The sequence below is a fragment of the Chiloscyllium punctatum genome, chromosome 5 (assembly GCF_047496795.1).
Source record: "Chiloscyllium punctatum isolate Juve2018m chromosome 5, sChiPun1.3, whole genome shotgun sequence".
In the NCBI taxonomy this organism is placed as follows: domain Eukaryota; kingdom Metazoa; phylum Chordata; class Chondrichthyes; order Orectolobiformes; family Hemiscylliidae; genus Chiloscyllium; species Chiloscyllium punctatum.
This window is the reverse complement of record NC_092743.1, coordinates 32339605-32356246: the sequence shown is the minus strand read 5'-3', so window position 1 is coordinate 32356246 and position 16642 is coordinate 32339605. Positions and strand designations below refer to the sequence as shown.

The window sequence follows — 16642 nt, the reverse complement described above, 5'->3', positions numbered from 1 at the left end:
AGGAACAAGAATAAGTAACCTCATGAAGAAGGAATAGAAGAGGAAAATAACACTTCAGAAAATATTTAATACTAGAGACAGGTTAAATAAAATATAGGATTGGACATTTTGAAGAAAATATGTGATGCAGAATTGCTTCAAAAATAAACAATGATCGTGAGGCTGAATAAGTTAGTACATTATTGAATTCAGTGTGCCAAATAGTAGATAATTTTAAAAATCATCAAAACATCAAAGAAGACACAGAAACATCTGATGAAATGTTAGAAGTCTTTGATAATTACATTAATCTGAGAAAAAATGAAATCTTTGAATGCGCAAGATTCAACAGAAGAATTCAGCTTTGAAGGGAATCTGGAGAAAATCTCATTAATGGCCAATAGAGATTAATACTAAACTGTGACTATGTAGCTTTGAAATCAGAATTCATAAGAGACTAACAAGTCTTTTCCAGATTTACTATGGCCCAAGGAAAAGTAAACTTTCGAGAAGGTTATTCAAATGTGCTGGAATCAAAGGACATTTTTAGGCAATTCCTAAAATTAATTGGTTATTTGCTGGAAATTACGGATTCAACTGACTCAAATTTCACAGCGCTTATTTATGTCAATGGACATGTTGCAAACTTTTCAGCTTGATACAGAAATACACGTCAGGTACCCCATAGCTGAAAGTTACAGTCTTTAAGGTGAAACTTTATGATTCAGGTGGAATATGTCCCAAAGTGAAATGCATTCTACAAGTAACACTCCAACACAAACCATAGATAAGAGTTAAAATTGTGTACATAGATCACAATCAATAGTCCATAATTTTTCTGCCTGCATACATATTTTGGAATCAGCACCTTTGTGGTAGCAGAATGATTTTGACTAGGTCCATGACAGCAACTTGTTCAGAAACAAAGCACTGAATCACCTGGTCAAGGTTTAGACAGTAGAGCATTTCTTTGAGCATCTGAGTCCCTTGGCAGAATCCAAAAAAGAAGGAATTCATGCAATTGCCTATGCTGGCATAGGAGAACATTTCATATTTTCAACAGGAAGGAAGATGCATATTCTACAGGACTGGTAGAAATGTTTTTCATTCCTCTCATTACCAAAGAACATTACAATCTGTTGTCTCTGAAAGCAAAATTGTCAGTGTTAGTGGCAGATCTGATACTAATTGAACAACAGTCCTCTAGTAAAGTGACTGAGGCTGTGAAAATAGCTAGGTTTACCAAAACTAGATCTACAGAGGGCAAAGGAAGATGTTTGACATACTCAATACATTGAGGTAGAGAGCTAAGACACGTTAACTCAGATACATCAGTAGATTGCTGGTAACATTTGTTTGAACAAAATGAAGCTGAGCTATGTATAACCCTGTGGAAACCAGATGAATATCACGATGAAGATACGATCACAAAAGGGAAATTGGTGAGGTGAACAAAGAGAATATTAAACAAAAAAAACCTGTTCAAACCAAATGCCAATAGCTTGTCTAGAAATTCAGGGTAGTACAAGGGAAAAGCTATTTATTTAAAGGAGGGGTCATCTCTATAATGACCATTTACAAAATTAATAGTCACCCAGATGAGGTTATAGACAATGACCCAAATCAGCAGCATCCTTTTTGAAGGATATTCAGAAGGTTAGGGTTCCTCTGCATGAAGAAATAGATTTTTAAAGGTCTACCAAACTTCCAAGTCCAAAAGAAATATATTTTGAAACAATTATCAAATCTCTAGACTCCCTGCAGTTGTGAAGTTATAGACTTGGTGAGAGGTAAAATGTATAATGTAAAGTGTAAATGTCAAGGTAGTTATACAGAGTCATACAGTCATACAGCACGGAAGCAGACCCTTCAATCCAACCAGTCCATGCCAAGCATAATCCCAAACTAAACTAAATTAGTCTCACCTGTCTACTCCTGGCCCATATTCCCTTAAATATTTCTTATTCATATACTTATCCAAATGTTTTTTAAACATTGTAACTCTACCCACATCCATTCTTTCCTCAGGAAGTTTATTCCACATGCGAATCATCCTCTGTGTAAAAAACTTGCACTTGTGCCTTTTTAGAATCTCTCTCCTCTCACCTTAAAAATGTGCCCCTAGTCTTGAAATCCCCCATTAATGGTAGACAACTACCATTAACTCGGTCTATATCCCTCATTATTTTATAAACTTCTCTCAACCTCCTGTCCTCCAGTGAAGAAAGTCCCAACCGATCCAGCCCTTCTTTAATACGTGAATTTAAAAAGGAAAACAATGGGGAAAAGCTTGGGCAGCGATATTGTGTAAGGTAAAGATTCTGTAAGAGATAATGTTTAAGTTGCATTAACTTCAACCAATCTAAGGATGGAGGAAACGTCCACCTGGCATGAGGTTACAATGAAGACAGATGTGGCATTCCTGGCTCCTGGTTGTATTTATGCCTAACTATTATTCTTGTACATGTTTCTATTATGCAATTAATGATACCCTGTTAGGTCAGACAGGTCCCTCTTCTTTTGTGTCCATGTAACAGTTTATCATTAAATATCCATTAGTTATATTTTAAAGCATTAATTCACTCATTTAGATTGGTCACAACTGTAGTCTTTCCATCAACCATGTATGAACAAAGGTTTATTGCACTCTTAGACTGGAAAGCCAGACAGATTTGCTGAGTTATGTGAAATTATACACTACGACTTTTCATAGGGTTTCTTATTGATGAATCATTGGAAGTCAGCAGAGTTTTCAAGTTGACGTGACAAGGAACAAGAACAATTTTATATATCAAGAAGTTAGAACTGGCAAAGTTAATGATTGTTTTGTAGTTTTTAGCTTTACATTAACTTAGGGGATTTCTGTGAATTCTGGAATAGCTAATGAACTTCTAACTCAGTAATGAATAATATTGCTTCTGTACATTAGTAAATTAAGTGGAATGACAAATATTGGCTCAGTTGGTTAATGAAGCATTGGACGTTACCAAATTGAATGGGAGGATGTGCCAAAGCAAATAAAAATATGGGTATCAACAAGTCTAAGAGGCTCTGTGGACACAAACGAAAATATTGCTGTTGTCACTTTTGAAGTGCTACAGCTGCTTTCAGTCACTTTCTTCAGAAAAATTACACAGGCATTGGAGTGGTTTCAAAGAAAGGCAGTAGAAACGGGACAGTGTAATAAATAATTACACTGAAGAATATGGCATCCATTTCACTGGAAATAAAAAACACAAAACAGGAAAACTATTCAAATATGTCCTCAAAATACCTGTGAATGGTGCTCCTCATGGTTCAGCGACTCTTGGCTGAGAAATTTGATAATTCCTACAGATATTCAGGAATATTCTGGAATTTGATTAGCTCCATGTGTTGAATTTGATACAGTCAACAAGCAAACTTTGTGTTGACTGCTTATATAAATATGTGAAGAAAGTCCTAAATGATGTATATTTCTCATCAGTGTATCTTTTAAGAGACACATAATGTCTTTATATCTTTAAGAAACGAGCACATGACAACATCATTGTATCCTGACAGGTGACTTTGCAAGAATGAAATAATTTATATTCATTCAGGCAATATCAGCCCTCAAGCAAATAGTGCTGAACCACCTTCTTAAACTGCTGCACACTGTGGGATACAGGGGCACCTGTATTGCTGTCAGGGAAGAACTTCCAGGATATTAATGGACTGACAGTGAAGGTCTGGTGATTTGTTTCTATGTCTTAATAGTGAGCGGCTCGAAGGAGAATGTACAGTTGGTGGTGTTCCTATCTATCCACTGCCCTTGACCTTCAAATTGATAATGGTCTCAAGTATGGAAGGTGCTTTCAGAAATGCCTTACAATACATCTTATAGTTGGTACACACTAATGTCACTGTGCTTTGCTTGTGAAAAGAGTGAATGTTGAAGATTGTATTCATCTGTTTTTGAACAAAAAGACCTCAATGAGCTCCCTCATATAACTGTGGATTATAACTGGGTGATATTGTAAAAATTGTCTGCTTCAACCAGGAGCCAGACACATTAAAGTTAATAGGCAGCACTGGAAATGCAACTTTCACTTGTACAGTGCGGCTGTGATTAGAGGCAGATTTCAGTAAGGGCATCCTAAATGAAGTAGAAGCATTTGAGAACACTGGGTAGAATTTAATGCATGTTGTGGTGCACTGGTAAAGGTGTAGTGGCAGAACATCTAATCAGGTTGGAGGTTGGTGGGTGAGGACCCACTATCTTCCTTTCTGATTACATCTGTGACAGGATTTATCATGATTGGAGGACCATGAGTAGAAGATTAATAGCCAATTAATTGCCTCATTGCATGCTGCAGCTGAAAGGGAGGTGAAAGGGAGGTGGGGAGGGAGGGAGCTCTCTCATGATCCCCACTCTGTAACACCACTCCCAGCTACTATTCGCCTGTGGCCTAGGATCCATTGTCAATACTAAACCTCAAATGGGTGTCATACAGACAGCAGCCACAGTCACCCCATCAATGGTACAGGAGTTGATCATCTGCCACTACTCAGTTAAATACTTGAGTGACACTCAACAGCATGACCCTTGTCTAAAAGATGTGATGCCAGGTTTTCACTGGCTCCTGCCTGACCCTTGACTCTACTTCACATCCGCTGATTCTCACTCCTAAACACTAAGGGTTGCTGTGACCTCTTCGGAGAGAATGTCTTCATCTCCTTCTCCTCCTCAGGTTTCCACCACCTTGTCCTGAAATGTGTTGCGCCTGCTCATTTTCTCTCCTGTGCAGTCAGACCCAAGCACTGCACCCATGTCCTAGATCCTTGAAGTCAGGACAAAGTATTGCCAGATTATTCTCTATCCTCATATTAAGCAGGAAGTGACAGGGTAAATCATTCTCAGTTACAGCAACACTGTTCCTGATTTTCTGGTTAATACTTAAGATAGTTCAATTTTACCTTACATTTTCTGCTATCATTTTCTATTGAACATATAAAAGTGAACTGGAATGATATTTCACAGGTTCTGTCTGGAATCCAATACTGTTACTCATTTTTCAGGTATATCTCTCAACAATAATCTAACAATGATTTTGCAGGGTAGAAAGTTATTTATATTTTTAATTATTGTCACCTAAAAGAGCAAGGAGTCCAGTCAGGTCACCCATAGCCCCATGTACTAACAATCTAAATTAAATAAATCTAATTGCAGGTCTATAATTACTGCAGTGCCCTGTGAAAGATGCTCCTTACCTCTACCGCCCAATGGGGGAAATCAGGCTCATAATGTAGATACTTTAGTAAGAAAGTATGTTAGGCCAGAAAGAGAGAGTTACCAATTAAAGCTAACATTATTAGCACCTCAAATCAAATTGTTAATGTTCAGAGATAGTCCCGATCAGCACTTTAAAAGTAATAAAAGTGTTATTCTTTATCATAGCCAATTCCTGTAGTGAATTTGATCAAATGTAAACTGTGAAATTAATATTCTCCTTCTTTCTCAACCACTAGGTCCCAGCAGATGTGAAATTCTCAATAGTCAAGTGATGCAGCAGGAGGTGGGCATAGGGTACATCCCAGTGTGTGAGAAATTTGATGGTTCCTTCTCTGCTGTACAGTGTGATCAGGGCAAAGGGAGGTGTTGGTGTGTCTTTACAAATGGTGAAGAAATCCCTGAAACAAAAGTCAACACAACAACTGGATTGAAACCTGCTTGCAACCGTAAGTTATCTGGATGCTCCCAAAGAAGTGGAAAGCGTCCAATAAACTGTATTCAATAATGGAGAACAACAAATGATACTGTGATACTCGTGATGGTGAAAAGTATCTGATGTGGCTTGGATAAGCTGTCTGCAGCCTTTGAAAAAGTCATCACTCTATGCTCCTTCTCTACTGATAGCTGAGACTGCACTTCTCTGCTTCCTTCTTAACTATTTGTTGACAGTTTGAGGATCAACTCATGGTTTCCCTTCCCACTGCAACGCAGTAATCTCAGGTGACCCCCCCCCCCCAACTCCCTTGCCCCCAACATTCACCCAAGACTTTTATTTCACCCCTTCAACTTCTTATCTCAAAGTGACTCCTCAGTGATAATGCATCATGTGAATTCCCTTATGCTTGCTGATAATAGACAGCTCTACCATCGCGCCCCCCCCTCCACCATCACCACTTTCAAACCCCCCATAGCCTCTAAATTGTCAGACTGCTTGCCCAGCAACTCAAATGGATGGGTGTAAATTCTCTTTGATTAATTAAAAGGTTTGCAGCCATAGTCCCTGCTACGACATCTGCTCCACTGCCTTTGAATCCAACCTTCTTCCTCACAAATGTCTGAGGTAGAACGAAGCTGTTCACAGTTTTATTATATTTAACCCCGAGATGAGATTCCAACCATATATCCAAGCCATCACTAAGATCCTCCATTTCCATCTCTGAAACGTTGCCCAAACCAGCTCCTGCTTCTGCTCATTACCTGCTGAAGCCCTCATTTATGCCTTTGTTATCTTTAAAAGGTGTCAGCACTGGTAGACAGGGTGCTGAAGAAAAAATGTGGAATGTCTGCCTTCATTATCTGGGGCATAGAATATAAGAGGAAGGAAGTCTTGTTACAACTTTATAAAACATTGATTAGTCCACTGATGGAATACTGAGTGTTGTTCTGGCTGCAACACTATTAGAAGGATGTGATTGCACTGAAAAGGGTGCAGAGGAGATTCACAAGGAAGTTACCTGGGATAAAAAGCCTCAGTTATGAGGAGAGACTGGATAGGAGCAAAGGAGGCTGAAGGAGGGATCTGATCGAGGTATATAAAATTATGAGAGACATAGAAGGGTAGATCGTGATAATTCTTCCCCAGTACAGACATGTCTCAGGCTAGACGGCATATGTTCAAGGTGAGGAGGAAGGGGTTTAGAGGAGATTTAGATCTAGTTCTTCCACCAGAAGGTTGTAGAATGGGGAATATCCTGTCAGAGAGGGTGGGCTAGACAGGTACTCACACAACATTTAAGCAATATCTGAATATGTACTTAAAATACCAGAAACAGTAGGCCGTGGACCAAGTGCAGTAAATAGAATGTGTGTAGTTTGGAGTTTGTTGGTCTGCACAGACATGGTGGGCTGAAGGGTCTAAATCACTGCTGTATGACTCTATGATTCTGTGACTCTATCTTGCAGTGTAACTTCAGCATTTGTCTTAATGCAGGAATACAATCATTTTTTTCCTTTCAAAGGAATACTTCTTTCAAAAGAATGCTTCTTTCCGCTTTGCTGGCAAGATCAACATTTGTTACCCATCCCTACATTGTTCATGAACTGAATTGTTTGCTTGGCAATTTTAGATGACATTTAAAACATAACAGTCTTAATATAGCTGTGAAGCCATATGTAGGCCAGATCTGATATGGATAATAGTCTTTAAAGGACATTGTGAACCAGACGGATTTTAATGATAATTGATACAGCAGTGTTTCTGGTCAATATTGCCGGGATTGGTTTTATGTTCTAGATTTAAAATGTAGCAGCAGTATTTCCACCAAACCACCCCATTACCCAAAAAGCCTATTATGAGAAATTATTCTTCATCTTCCACTGATTGAAAAAGGTTTGTGATTTTCTTAAATGGGTGATTTGGTTAAGGGGTTGTTAATGTCACACTATTTTGTTTTCCCAGGCCCACAGTGTGCGTTACCCTTCAATTCTCCTGCTGTGTCAGATGGCATTGTACTGTGTAATGAGGTACCAAATGGTCAGTCTCTGCAACATTGCCGTCTGATTTGTCGTCAAGGCTACCAAAGTGCATTTGATGGGACAAAATTTGTATGTGATACACAGAACGATAAGTGGATTAGAGAATTCCCACATCCAGAGGCCTGCCAGAGTAAGTATTATTTAACTATAATTTCAATGTTTTAGTCCAGAGTGTGGATTCAGTTCCAGAACTGAACTGAGATTACCATGAAGGACTCTCCCTCTCAACTGTTCCCATTACCTGAGGCATAGTGACCTTCAGGTTAAACTACCTCCAGTTGTTTCTCTCAAATGAAAGAACACTCTTATGTTTCTCTGGGACGAGGGTGATTTTACTTTATGTTTTGCAACTTCCTCCTAAACACTGGCCCTTTCTCTCTCACACACACTTGAATGTAATCCTTAAAAATTACCTGATTGACAAAATTTTGCTTGCTTACCCTAATTTTAGTTATTTGAATTATGTCTTTTTTATCTGATTATGCTTTTGTGAAGCATCTCAAGACTTCTTATACATCTTAAAGATTTTATATACATTCAAGTTGTTGTTGCTGTGACCATGTTTTCAATTTGGAAACTTGACTACATTCACTCAACAATAGCAAATGTGCAAGTTTAAAATAACTGATTTAGCCATTGTTTTGTTAATAAGCACCATCAATGTTTTGTCTTGATAAACAGCAACCTCTTGGTTTTTGCTGTATCATGATAATTTATGAAATCAATGAACAAATACCTTTTGTTTCCTCAGACTCAATACAACAGAGTTTCCCAAATTATTTTCCAAAGTGATGCTATTTTCATGCCTGAAAACTAACATGGTCCCAGAAACCAGCAAACAAAAACCAGCAACAAAGTAGCATAGTAACATTCAAGCTACAATTATTGCACTTTTCACATTATAGCTTAACAGAACATACTTTAGAAATATGAAGATGTGTTTTTAGGTGCATTGTACTATTTTATAAACTCCTGTGGGTTTCAATCAACCTGGCAGAAAGTGAGGACTGCAGATGCTGGAGATCAGAGTCGAGAGTGTGGTGCTGGAAAATGAGGCTTATTCCTGATGAAGAGCTTATGCTCGAAACATTGATTCTCCTGCTCCTCGGATGCTGATGACCGGTTGTGATTTTCCAGCATCACATTATCGACTCCTGTAGATTTCAGTTAGGCTCTCCATATACCTTGGTGATCAAAGGCTTTATGAAGTCCCTTTCCTTTTACTATAAACACTGCCCTTCCTCCCCCCAAACACATACAGCAGCCATTCTTCTTGACCCGTTCCACTCACACAGTGTTGGAGAAGGATTTTAAAGAGGAGTCTGAGTCCCATGTTCACAAATTGATCTTTATTCAGAACCCCTTACCATGCAGTGTGGGAGAGGTCTCTAGGCCACTCTACCTTTCCCAGTAAAGTACAGGATATTTATACATACCCCATTACAGCGGTTAAATGCAGTATTGACATCAGTGCTTGCCACATCTCCTCCAACCTACACATCCAATCCTGTGAATACACAATCAATGATGGACAACTTTATGGTCAACCGTCAGTCCTCCTGTCATCTCATGATGATTGCCAGACTCCCTACCACCTGTCCTTGGGCTCTTACAATAGAACTTATTGACCAGATTCCAATACCAATTGTTATTGTCCCTTCCTAGAAATTTACCAGCTTCATTGCATACTTGCCTATTGCTAATGAGTTTTTAAATTCCATCATGTAATTCATATTCCTTGCTAACCTTAATATGGAAGATTAGAAAGGATGTTAATTTTTACCAGTTGTTATAGTATTTGTAATATGAGTTCTAATATAAGGTTATACACCTAATTCTACAATTCTATGACAAAACTATCAACTTTGGCAGCAACTTGCCTCTTACCTGGCTTTGAAAAGTCAAACAAACCCAGCCTCTCTGTCAAGAAGCTGCCATTTACAACTTTGTCTATCTGCGTGCCGTAAGATGGTTTAAAACAGAAGGCTAATACCAGGATGGACTTTATTGTCATTACTTTAAATATTTAAAAACCTATCTTACCAATAACTCTCTTTAATGTCCTCTCGGGAGGTGTTTTTATTATGCAATCTTTAATCTTGAAAATGTAATTCTAAAAGGAATACCTCTCAAACATCAATCATCACATTTCCATTTTTTAAAGGTTGTTTTTCTCCATTGGCCAAAATCACCCCCTCCCTATCTCCTAAACAGAGATATTACCATGTCCTATAAATATTTTGAATTAGCTTCTGTTTAAGGTTTGTTATATCCTGATAGATACGACTAGCTAATTTGAGACTAGATGTTTTTCTCCACACTCAGACAGTTGGCATCATGGCAGATGAGTAGGATTTGAACACAAATCTCTATAGTTTTTGGTTGGCAGCCATGTTGTCCATCTTATCTCCAAAGAGAAGAAAATGAAACTTGTGAATCTATAGTATCTTCCACAATTCTGGACCTCTCAAAACCAGTTACAGCCAATTAAATGTCTTTGAAGTATTACACGTCAAGCAACCAAGTTGCACATAGCAACATCTCTGCAATAGCAATGTGATAAAGATCAGATAATCTGCTTTAACAGTATTGGAATAAAGAGCATGGTTACGAGAAGGAAAAGTGTGAAATAGAATCATTTTTAATCCACTAGAGGGATCAAATTCTGCTTCAGTCTAAAATCTCAGCTGAAGCTGGTGCCTCCTTCATGCCAGCTCTGAGTCTTAGCCTGAATTATACACAGAAGTGCCCAGAGTGAGGTTTGAAGCAACATCTTTCCAAAAGTCAGTGCTGCTATTGGGCTAAACACAAAGCATATAATCTATGGTTTATTACATCTAAAATAGTGATTTGATTAAGTATTGAGACCATTTGTCCACACATTTTCAGATTCTTATGTGTAGAAGGTACAACAGTCAAAATATTCTTCTTTTCTTGTTTGAAGACATATTATTGCTGGTATCATGTTTCATTGGAGTTAGCAGTCATTTGGATTCTAAATTAAATAGCTATTCTTTACCAGACAATGGAGAGCATCATATTTGTGTTTTATTCTGACATTGCCTAATGTATACCATACATACTTCCATAATATTGTACTGAGGCTTTTTGCTCCATGCTCACATTGTGATTCATTACATTGATATCATTCTATCTGCCAAAGATGCAGCAAATTAATTGGGCACAGAACAGCCTCATATGATGCACATTTGCTAATTGTTGAAAAGCCTAATCTTTAAGACAGCTTCTGCCACCAGTGAGACATTGCAATGGTTACTGGTATCAGCATGTGTTGCTATTTCTGCTGTTAGCACTTGTTGCTAAACCACTGTAGCCATCATGGTGGCACATAAAGGCCTACGGAAGATGTTACCATTTCCATCACTCATTGGTTAGTGGATTTTGGGTGTGGAAATCATTTGTGTGTAGGAACTTTATGTAATGTTGACAGCATCCTTGAGGCAGAGCTTTGAGCATCTTACTGGTCTTCTAGTTATGGCTATCTCACCATGTGGAAACATAAATCAGAGTCCACACAATTAGCAGCTTTTTTCATGCAGTAAAACTTGTTGCTTTTTTGGAATTTGGTATTCTTGCATTTGCCCTAATGAGTACAAGATGGAATGTTTCAATTACAAGTCTCTTTATTTCAACACTACCCAATTTCTGTGGTATGAAGCGACGACAGTATATAGAAAATTCTCAGGAATGTCTCAGTTTTCATCCTGCAAATTTGCCCAAGTCAGTGAAGTCACTTCTGTAAGTATTACTATACTTAGAAGATTTATCTTTCGTGGGACTGCCACATTCATGATTTTAGATCTATCAAATTTCACTGGATAACATCAGGCTTTGATGACTCAAAATGTTTCATTTCAATAGGAATAATGATGACAATAATAGAATGATTTAACATGAGCGATTTGATGCAGTGTTCACCAGTGACAATGACAAGAATCAAATACAATATCCCAGTGTTTTCCTGTGGGCTGTTCTACTGTAAGAGGAGAAAAATATAGAAGCTAGTGAAGTGTTTTGAGCTTATATAATTTATGAAAATTATGTTTAACCTTCACAGAAATCAACCTATTTCAAGTGGCTCTGGCACAAAGATGGTTTCAACTTCTGTTGCCTCCTGGGAAAGCATGTAACAGTGATTATGCAGGATTACTCAAAGCATTTAAAATCTTCATTACTGATGATCTGAGAGCGAGAGGATTTTGTCACATTCAGGTATTTTAGTAAAGACATACCTTTCTTTTTTAACCATTTTTCTTCTTTCTTGTGAAGATGTTATCTTGGCTCTGGTACTTAAACTTTGCCAATCCTTTGATACTTCACTTGTGAAGCCCAGTGCTGAGTTTTAACAGACTCTGAAATCTAAATTTGGTTTTGTCCTTATCCAATGTCTGAACTTTTACATTTTCAATTACAAGTTACTGGTAATAATTAAAAACAGAAATCTGAACTGTTTTACCTTTTTACAACACCACCGATAGTGACTTTAATATGCATTACTACCAAATAGAAGAGTTGATCTAATATATGTCTGAGATCAGGTTTATATTGGACCAATGTACTTCTGGATATAATGAAACAATTGCCCTCCTAAAGACCAGAAAGTCCCACCAATGTGGAACTTCACTTCTGTTACCTCAGATTACAACAGGATCTTGATCAGATGGGCCCATGGGCTGAGAAGTGGCAGCTGGAATTTAATTCAGATAAATGCGAGATGCTGCATTTGGGAAAGCAAATCTTTGCAGGACTTATACACTTAAAGGTAAAGTCCTAGGGAGTGTTGCTCAACAAAGAGACCTTGGAGTGCAGATTCATACCTCCTTGAAAGTAGAGTCACAGGTAGACAGGATAGTGAAGAAGGTGTTTGGCATGGTTTCCTTTATTGATCAGAGTATTGAATACAGGAGTTATGAGGTCATGTTGCAGTTGTACAGGATGTTGGTTAGGTCACCTTTGGAATATTGTGTACAATTCTGGTCTCCTTCCTATTGGAAGGATGTTGTCAAACTTGAAAGAGTTCAGAAAAGATTTACAAGGATGTTGCCAGGGTTGGAGGATTTGAGCTATAGGGAGAGGCTGAATAGGCTGTGGCTGTTTTCCCTGCAATGTCGAAGGCTGAGGGGTGACCTCAGCGAGGTTTATAAAATCATGAGGGAAATAGATAGGGTAAATAGATGAAGTATTTTCCTTGGGTTGGGAGAATCCAGAACTAGAGGGCATAGGTTTCAGGTGAGAGGGGAAAGATATAAAAGGGACCTAAGGGGCAACTTTTTCACGCAGAGGGTGGTACGTGTATGGAATGAGCTACCAGAGGAAGTGGTGGAGGCTAGTTTAATTGCAACATTTAAAAGGCATCTGGATGCGTATATGAATAGGAAGGGTTAAGAGGGATATAGGCCAAGTGCTGGCAAATGGGACTAGATTGTATTGGGATATCTGGTTGGCATGGACATGTTGGACTGAAGGGTCTGTTTCCATGCTGCGCATCTCTATGACTTTATGATTATAAGAATTAGACTTTGCCAATGAAAATAAAAGAAAAAGGTATGTGTTATTTTTGTGTGAAATAGTGCTCTCAGGGTAGAGCAATAAGGAAAAGTGGAAATGAAAGATTTCATGAATGATGTAGTTCAGGCTATTCTACCAAAGTTGACATTGAGGTACTTTTAGGGTAAATTCAAGGTAGGATATTTCTCCATTGAAATGGTCTTGTGGCACAGTAGTGATACTCCTACCTTTTGACCAGAAGGACCAGGCTCATGTCCCATCCGGTTTGATGGTATGTCATAATATGTCTGAACAAGTTGATTAAAATGACTTTAATCTACATTACAGCCTCACTCGGAGTATGTGATAGATTAGCTTTAGTCTGCATTTAATTTGTGCTGTTGGCGATATAGGTAGCTTTGGACATTGGGCCCTCAAACTTAAAAGGAATTCCATTTCTCATGCTGGTGGTATTTATCTTTGCAAAGTACCTCAACCTTTGAATATTTGAGGGAAACCTGAATCAGCAACAAGGTTGAGCATAAGAGGAAGCAATAGGAGCACTGAATATTCCTACCTCTCACTAGGTGACTATTTCTGGAGAAACATCGCTGATCTCAGTATGTGATGACTCAACTGTGTCGGTCGGATGTTTGAACATAAACCACTTAGGAGTAAATGTTACTTGGAAAGTACAGCTTCAGGATATCCCAGCATCTGCTCTTCCTGATCTGCATGATATAGGTAAGGTGCATTACTTCAAATTTATGCATATAATCACAGTTACTGGATGAACATCATCAAACAATTTTCGTATCTTTGCAAATCTCATGTGCATTTGTAAATATTGGGTAAATTTTATTCGGGTCAAGTTTTATTATTATTTTGAAAGGAAATAAAGAGTTTCACAATTGAAGGACTTGAACCTGTCAAGGGCATAACTATCACTCTAATCACAAAGGCACCTCCAATACAACTTTAAATAAAAATATAAAGGACTGGAGAAGCTCATAGGAGTGGAAGCATTAAAAGAGAGAGAAAGAGAGATAACATTTCAAGTCCAATGGCTCTTCTTTGATTTTTCTGGGAAAACCTTTTTCTGTGCTGTACTTTTCCACAATAACTGTAAAACTCTTTTAAGTATTGACAAATTCATTTCTTTTTGCTTTTGCAGAAAATGCTCTCCTGGGTGATGGGCTGATTAAACGTTTCACTGAACTGATTAACAGTGGGAACTATCACCTCACTCTGGATTCCAAACAGTTTTTAGCAGATGTCTTCACCGATATTCCTACAGACCAAAGCCATGGCTTCCCACCCTCTGTTCACCTTGGATGTAGTGATGGTTACATAAAGATTTCAGTTACACAGAGAAGTGGTCACAATGTTAGTGGGTGTGGTAAGTATTAACACTCTTTAATGAATTCCTTGCAGCAACTAAATCTCTGTAAGGGGAAGGAATTGCAAGAAAATATCCTGCCCTCTATATACACCAAATCAAATTTTAGGAATAATACTTCCAGCTGTTTTTTTCTGAGGATAGACTGGACGAAAATAGTCTTTGACCTGTGATCGCGAGGTGATGGAACAGGGTGCATTTCTACCTCTCCAAAATAAAGCAAAGAACTGTCAATGAAGGAGATCTGAAACAAACAAAAAACAGAAATTGCTGGAGCAACTCTACAGGCCTGGCAGCATCCGTGGAGAGGAAACATGTCACTGGGGACAATAACTCTTACTTTCCAAAATGTTACTTGTGTAAAAGTTGGCATCCGACATTTTGACTTTTGCATAAATATATATGTTCATTTAATGTAAGTTACTTATGCAACTTAATTTGTCAAGTTGCAACCTTTCTCCTCCTGTTTTGTTGCTAGACACTGTGAAACATTCTGATCTTTAGCTCAGTGCTTCCAATCTAGCTTGTGAGTTACATAGTTGTGTATTAAAGCTCCAGTGCAGAGACTTGAGCACAAGGCGAGCAATGTCGTGTCATACTGTAGAAATACTGCATTGCTGAAGATGTTGTTTAACAGTTTCACAGAATCACAGAATCATATGGATCAGAAAGGGGTAGACCACTGCCACAAAGCTAGTTTTTTGTTTTCTAAAAGCTGTTCCTTGCTCATGGATACTCTGTCTTTGATACTTGTCAGAGGGGTAATAAACTGGGCTGGGCTCCGATTAGTTTGGTTTGGTACAGAGATGAAAAGGAATTTGAGAGGCCTTTTGTTTATATATAAACAGATGAGACTTCAGGCCAAAGTGGTCATGTTTTAGAGGTGAGATTAGTGTGTTGCTAGAAAAGCACAGCAGGTCAGGCAGCATCCAAGGAGTAGGAAAAATCGATGTTTCAGACAAAAACCCTTCATCAGGAATGAGGCCCCGAAACATCAATTTTCCTGCTCCTCAGATGCTGCCTGACCTGCTGTGCTTTTCCAGCACCACTCTAATCTTAGATTAGATTACCTACAGTATAGAAACAGGCTTTTCAGCCCAACAAGTCCACACCGACACCCCAAAGAGTAACCCACCCAGACCCATTTCCCCCGACTAATGCACCTCACACTATGGGCAATTTAACATGGCCAATTCACCTGACCTGCACATCTTTGGATTGTGGGAGGAAACCGGAGCACCCAGAGGAAACCCACGCAGACACGGGAGAATGTGCAAACTCCACACAGACAGTTGCCCGAGGCTGGAATTGAACCTGGGACTATGGTGCTATGAGGCCGCAGTGCTAACCACTGAGCCACCGTGCTGGCCCCACCCCTGACTCTAATCTTGACTCTAATCTCCAACATCGGCAGTACCCACTTCTGCCATGTTTTAGAAGTGACTTGGATAAAGAGAAGGGAGTGGTCAACTCTCTAACTAGCTGAGCTGAGCAGCTTTTATTTCAGTTTTGAGCTGGTGAGGAGTTCAACAGGGAGCTGTGTGGAAACTCTCTCTCTCTCTTTTTTGCCCTTCAACTTCAACCTGTAAGCATGTGTTCCATTTATACTGGGTTTTAAAGGGAGTTTGCTTCTTGGGACTGTTATGTTTATTCGGAGCAGCATAATTAAGTCCAGTTGGATAGGCATAGTTTTGTAGGGGTTTTTATTCTGTCCTTTGTGTTTCATTGTGTAATTTTGTGAATACAATTTTGTCCTGTTTTAAAATCTAGTAGTCAACCTAGCTAACTTAATCCCGGTAATTTTCACTGTACACTTACCGAAATAAATTGCAAATTTATGGTCTGAGCTACCTGCTTCAGAATGTTTTGAGTGGTCTGGCTTAGTCATTGACACCATTCACCCTATCATGTCTGCACTGGCTGTCTGAATAAGCATATCAATTAATACCATTCTCCTGCCATCTCCCTGTAACCCTACTCACTTCCTTTTCAAACAGCACTTTCCATTTTAATTGCATCAATTGGAA

At 38.6% G+C, this 16642-nt stretch overlaps 1 protein-coding gene across 1 annotated transcript in view; it reads left to right on the top strand.

The window, feature by feature from the left end:
- The window catches only part of tg (thyroglobulin), a 366459-nt gene that overhangs the window by 43057 nt on the left and 306760 nt on the right, over window positions 1-16642 (top strand). The window contains exons 15-19 of the mRNA XM_072569545.1: window positions 5470-5679; window positions 7632-7838; window positions 11787-11941; window positions 13804-13960; window positions 14391-14615. Coding sequence (XP_072425646.1) covers window positions 5470-5679; window positions 7632-7838; window positions 11787-11941; window positions 13804-13960; window positions 14391-14615 — 954 coding nt within the window. The remainder of the gene's footprint in view (window positions 1-5469; window positions 5680-7631; window positions 7839-11786; window positions 11942-13803; window positions 13961-14390; window positions 14616-16642) is intronic.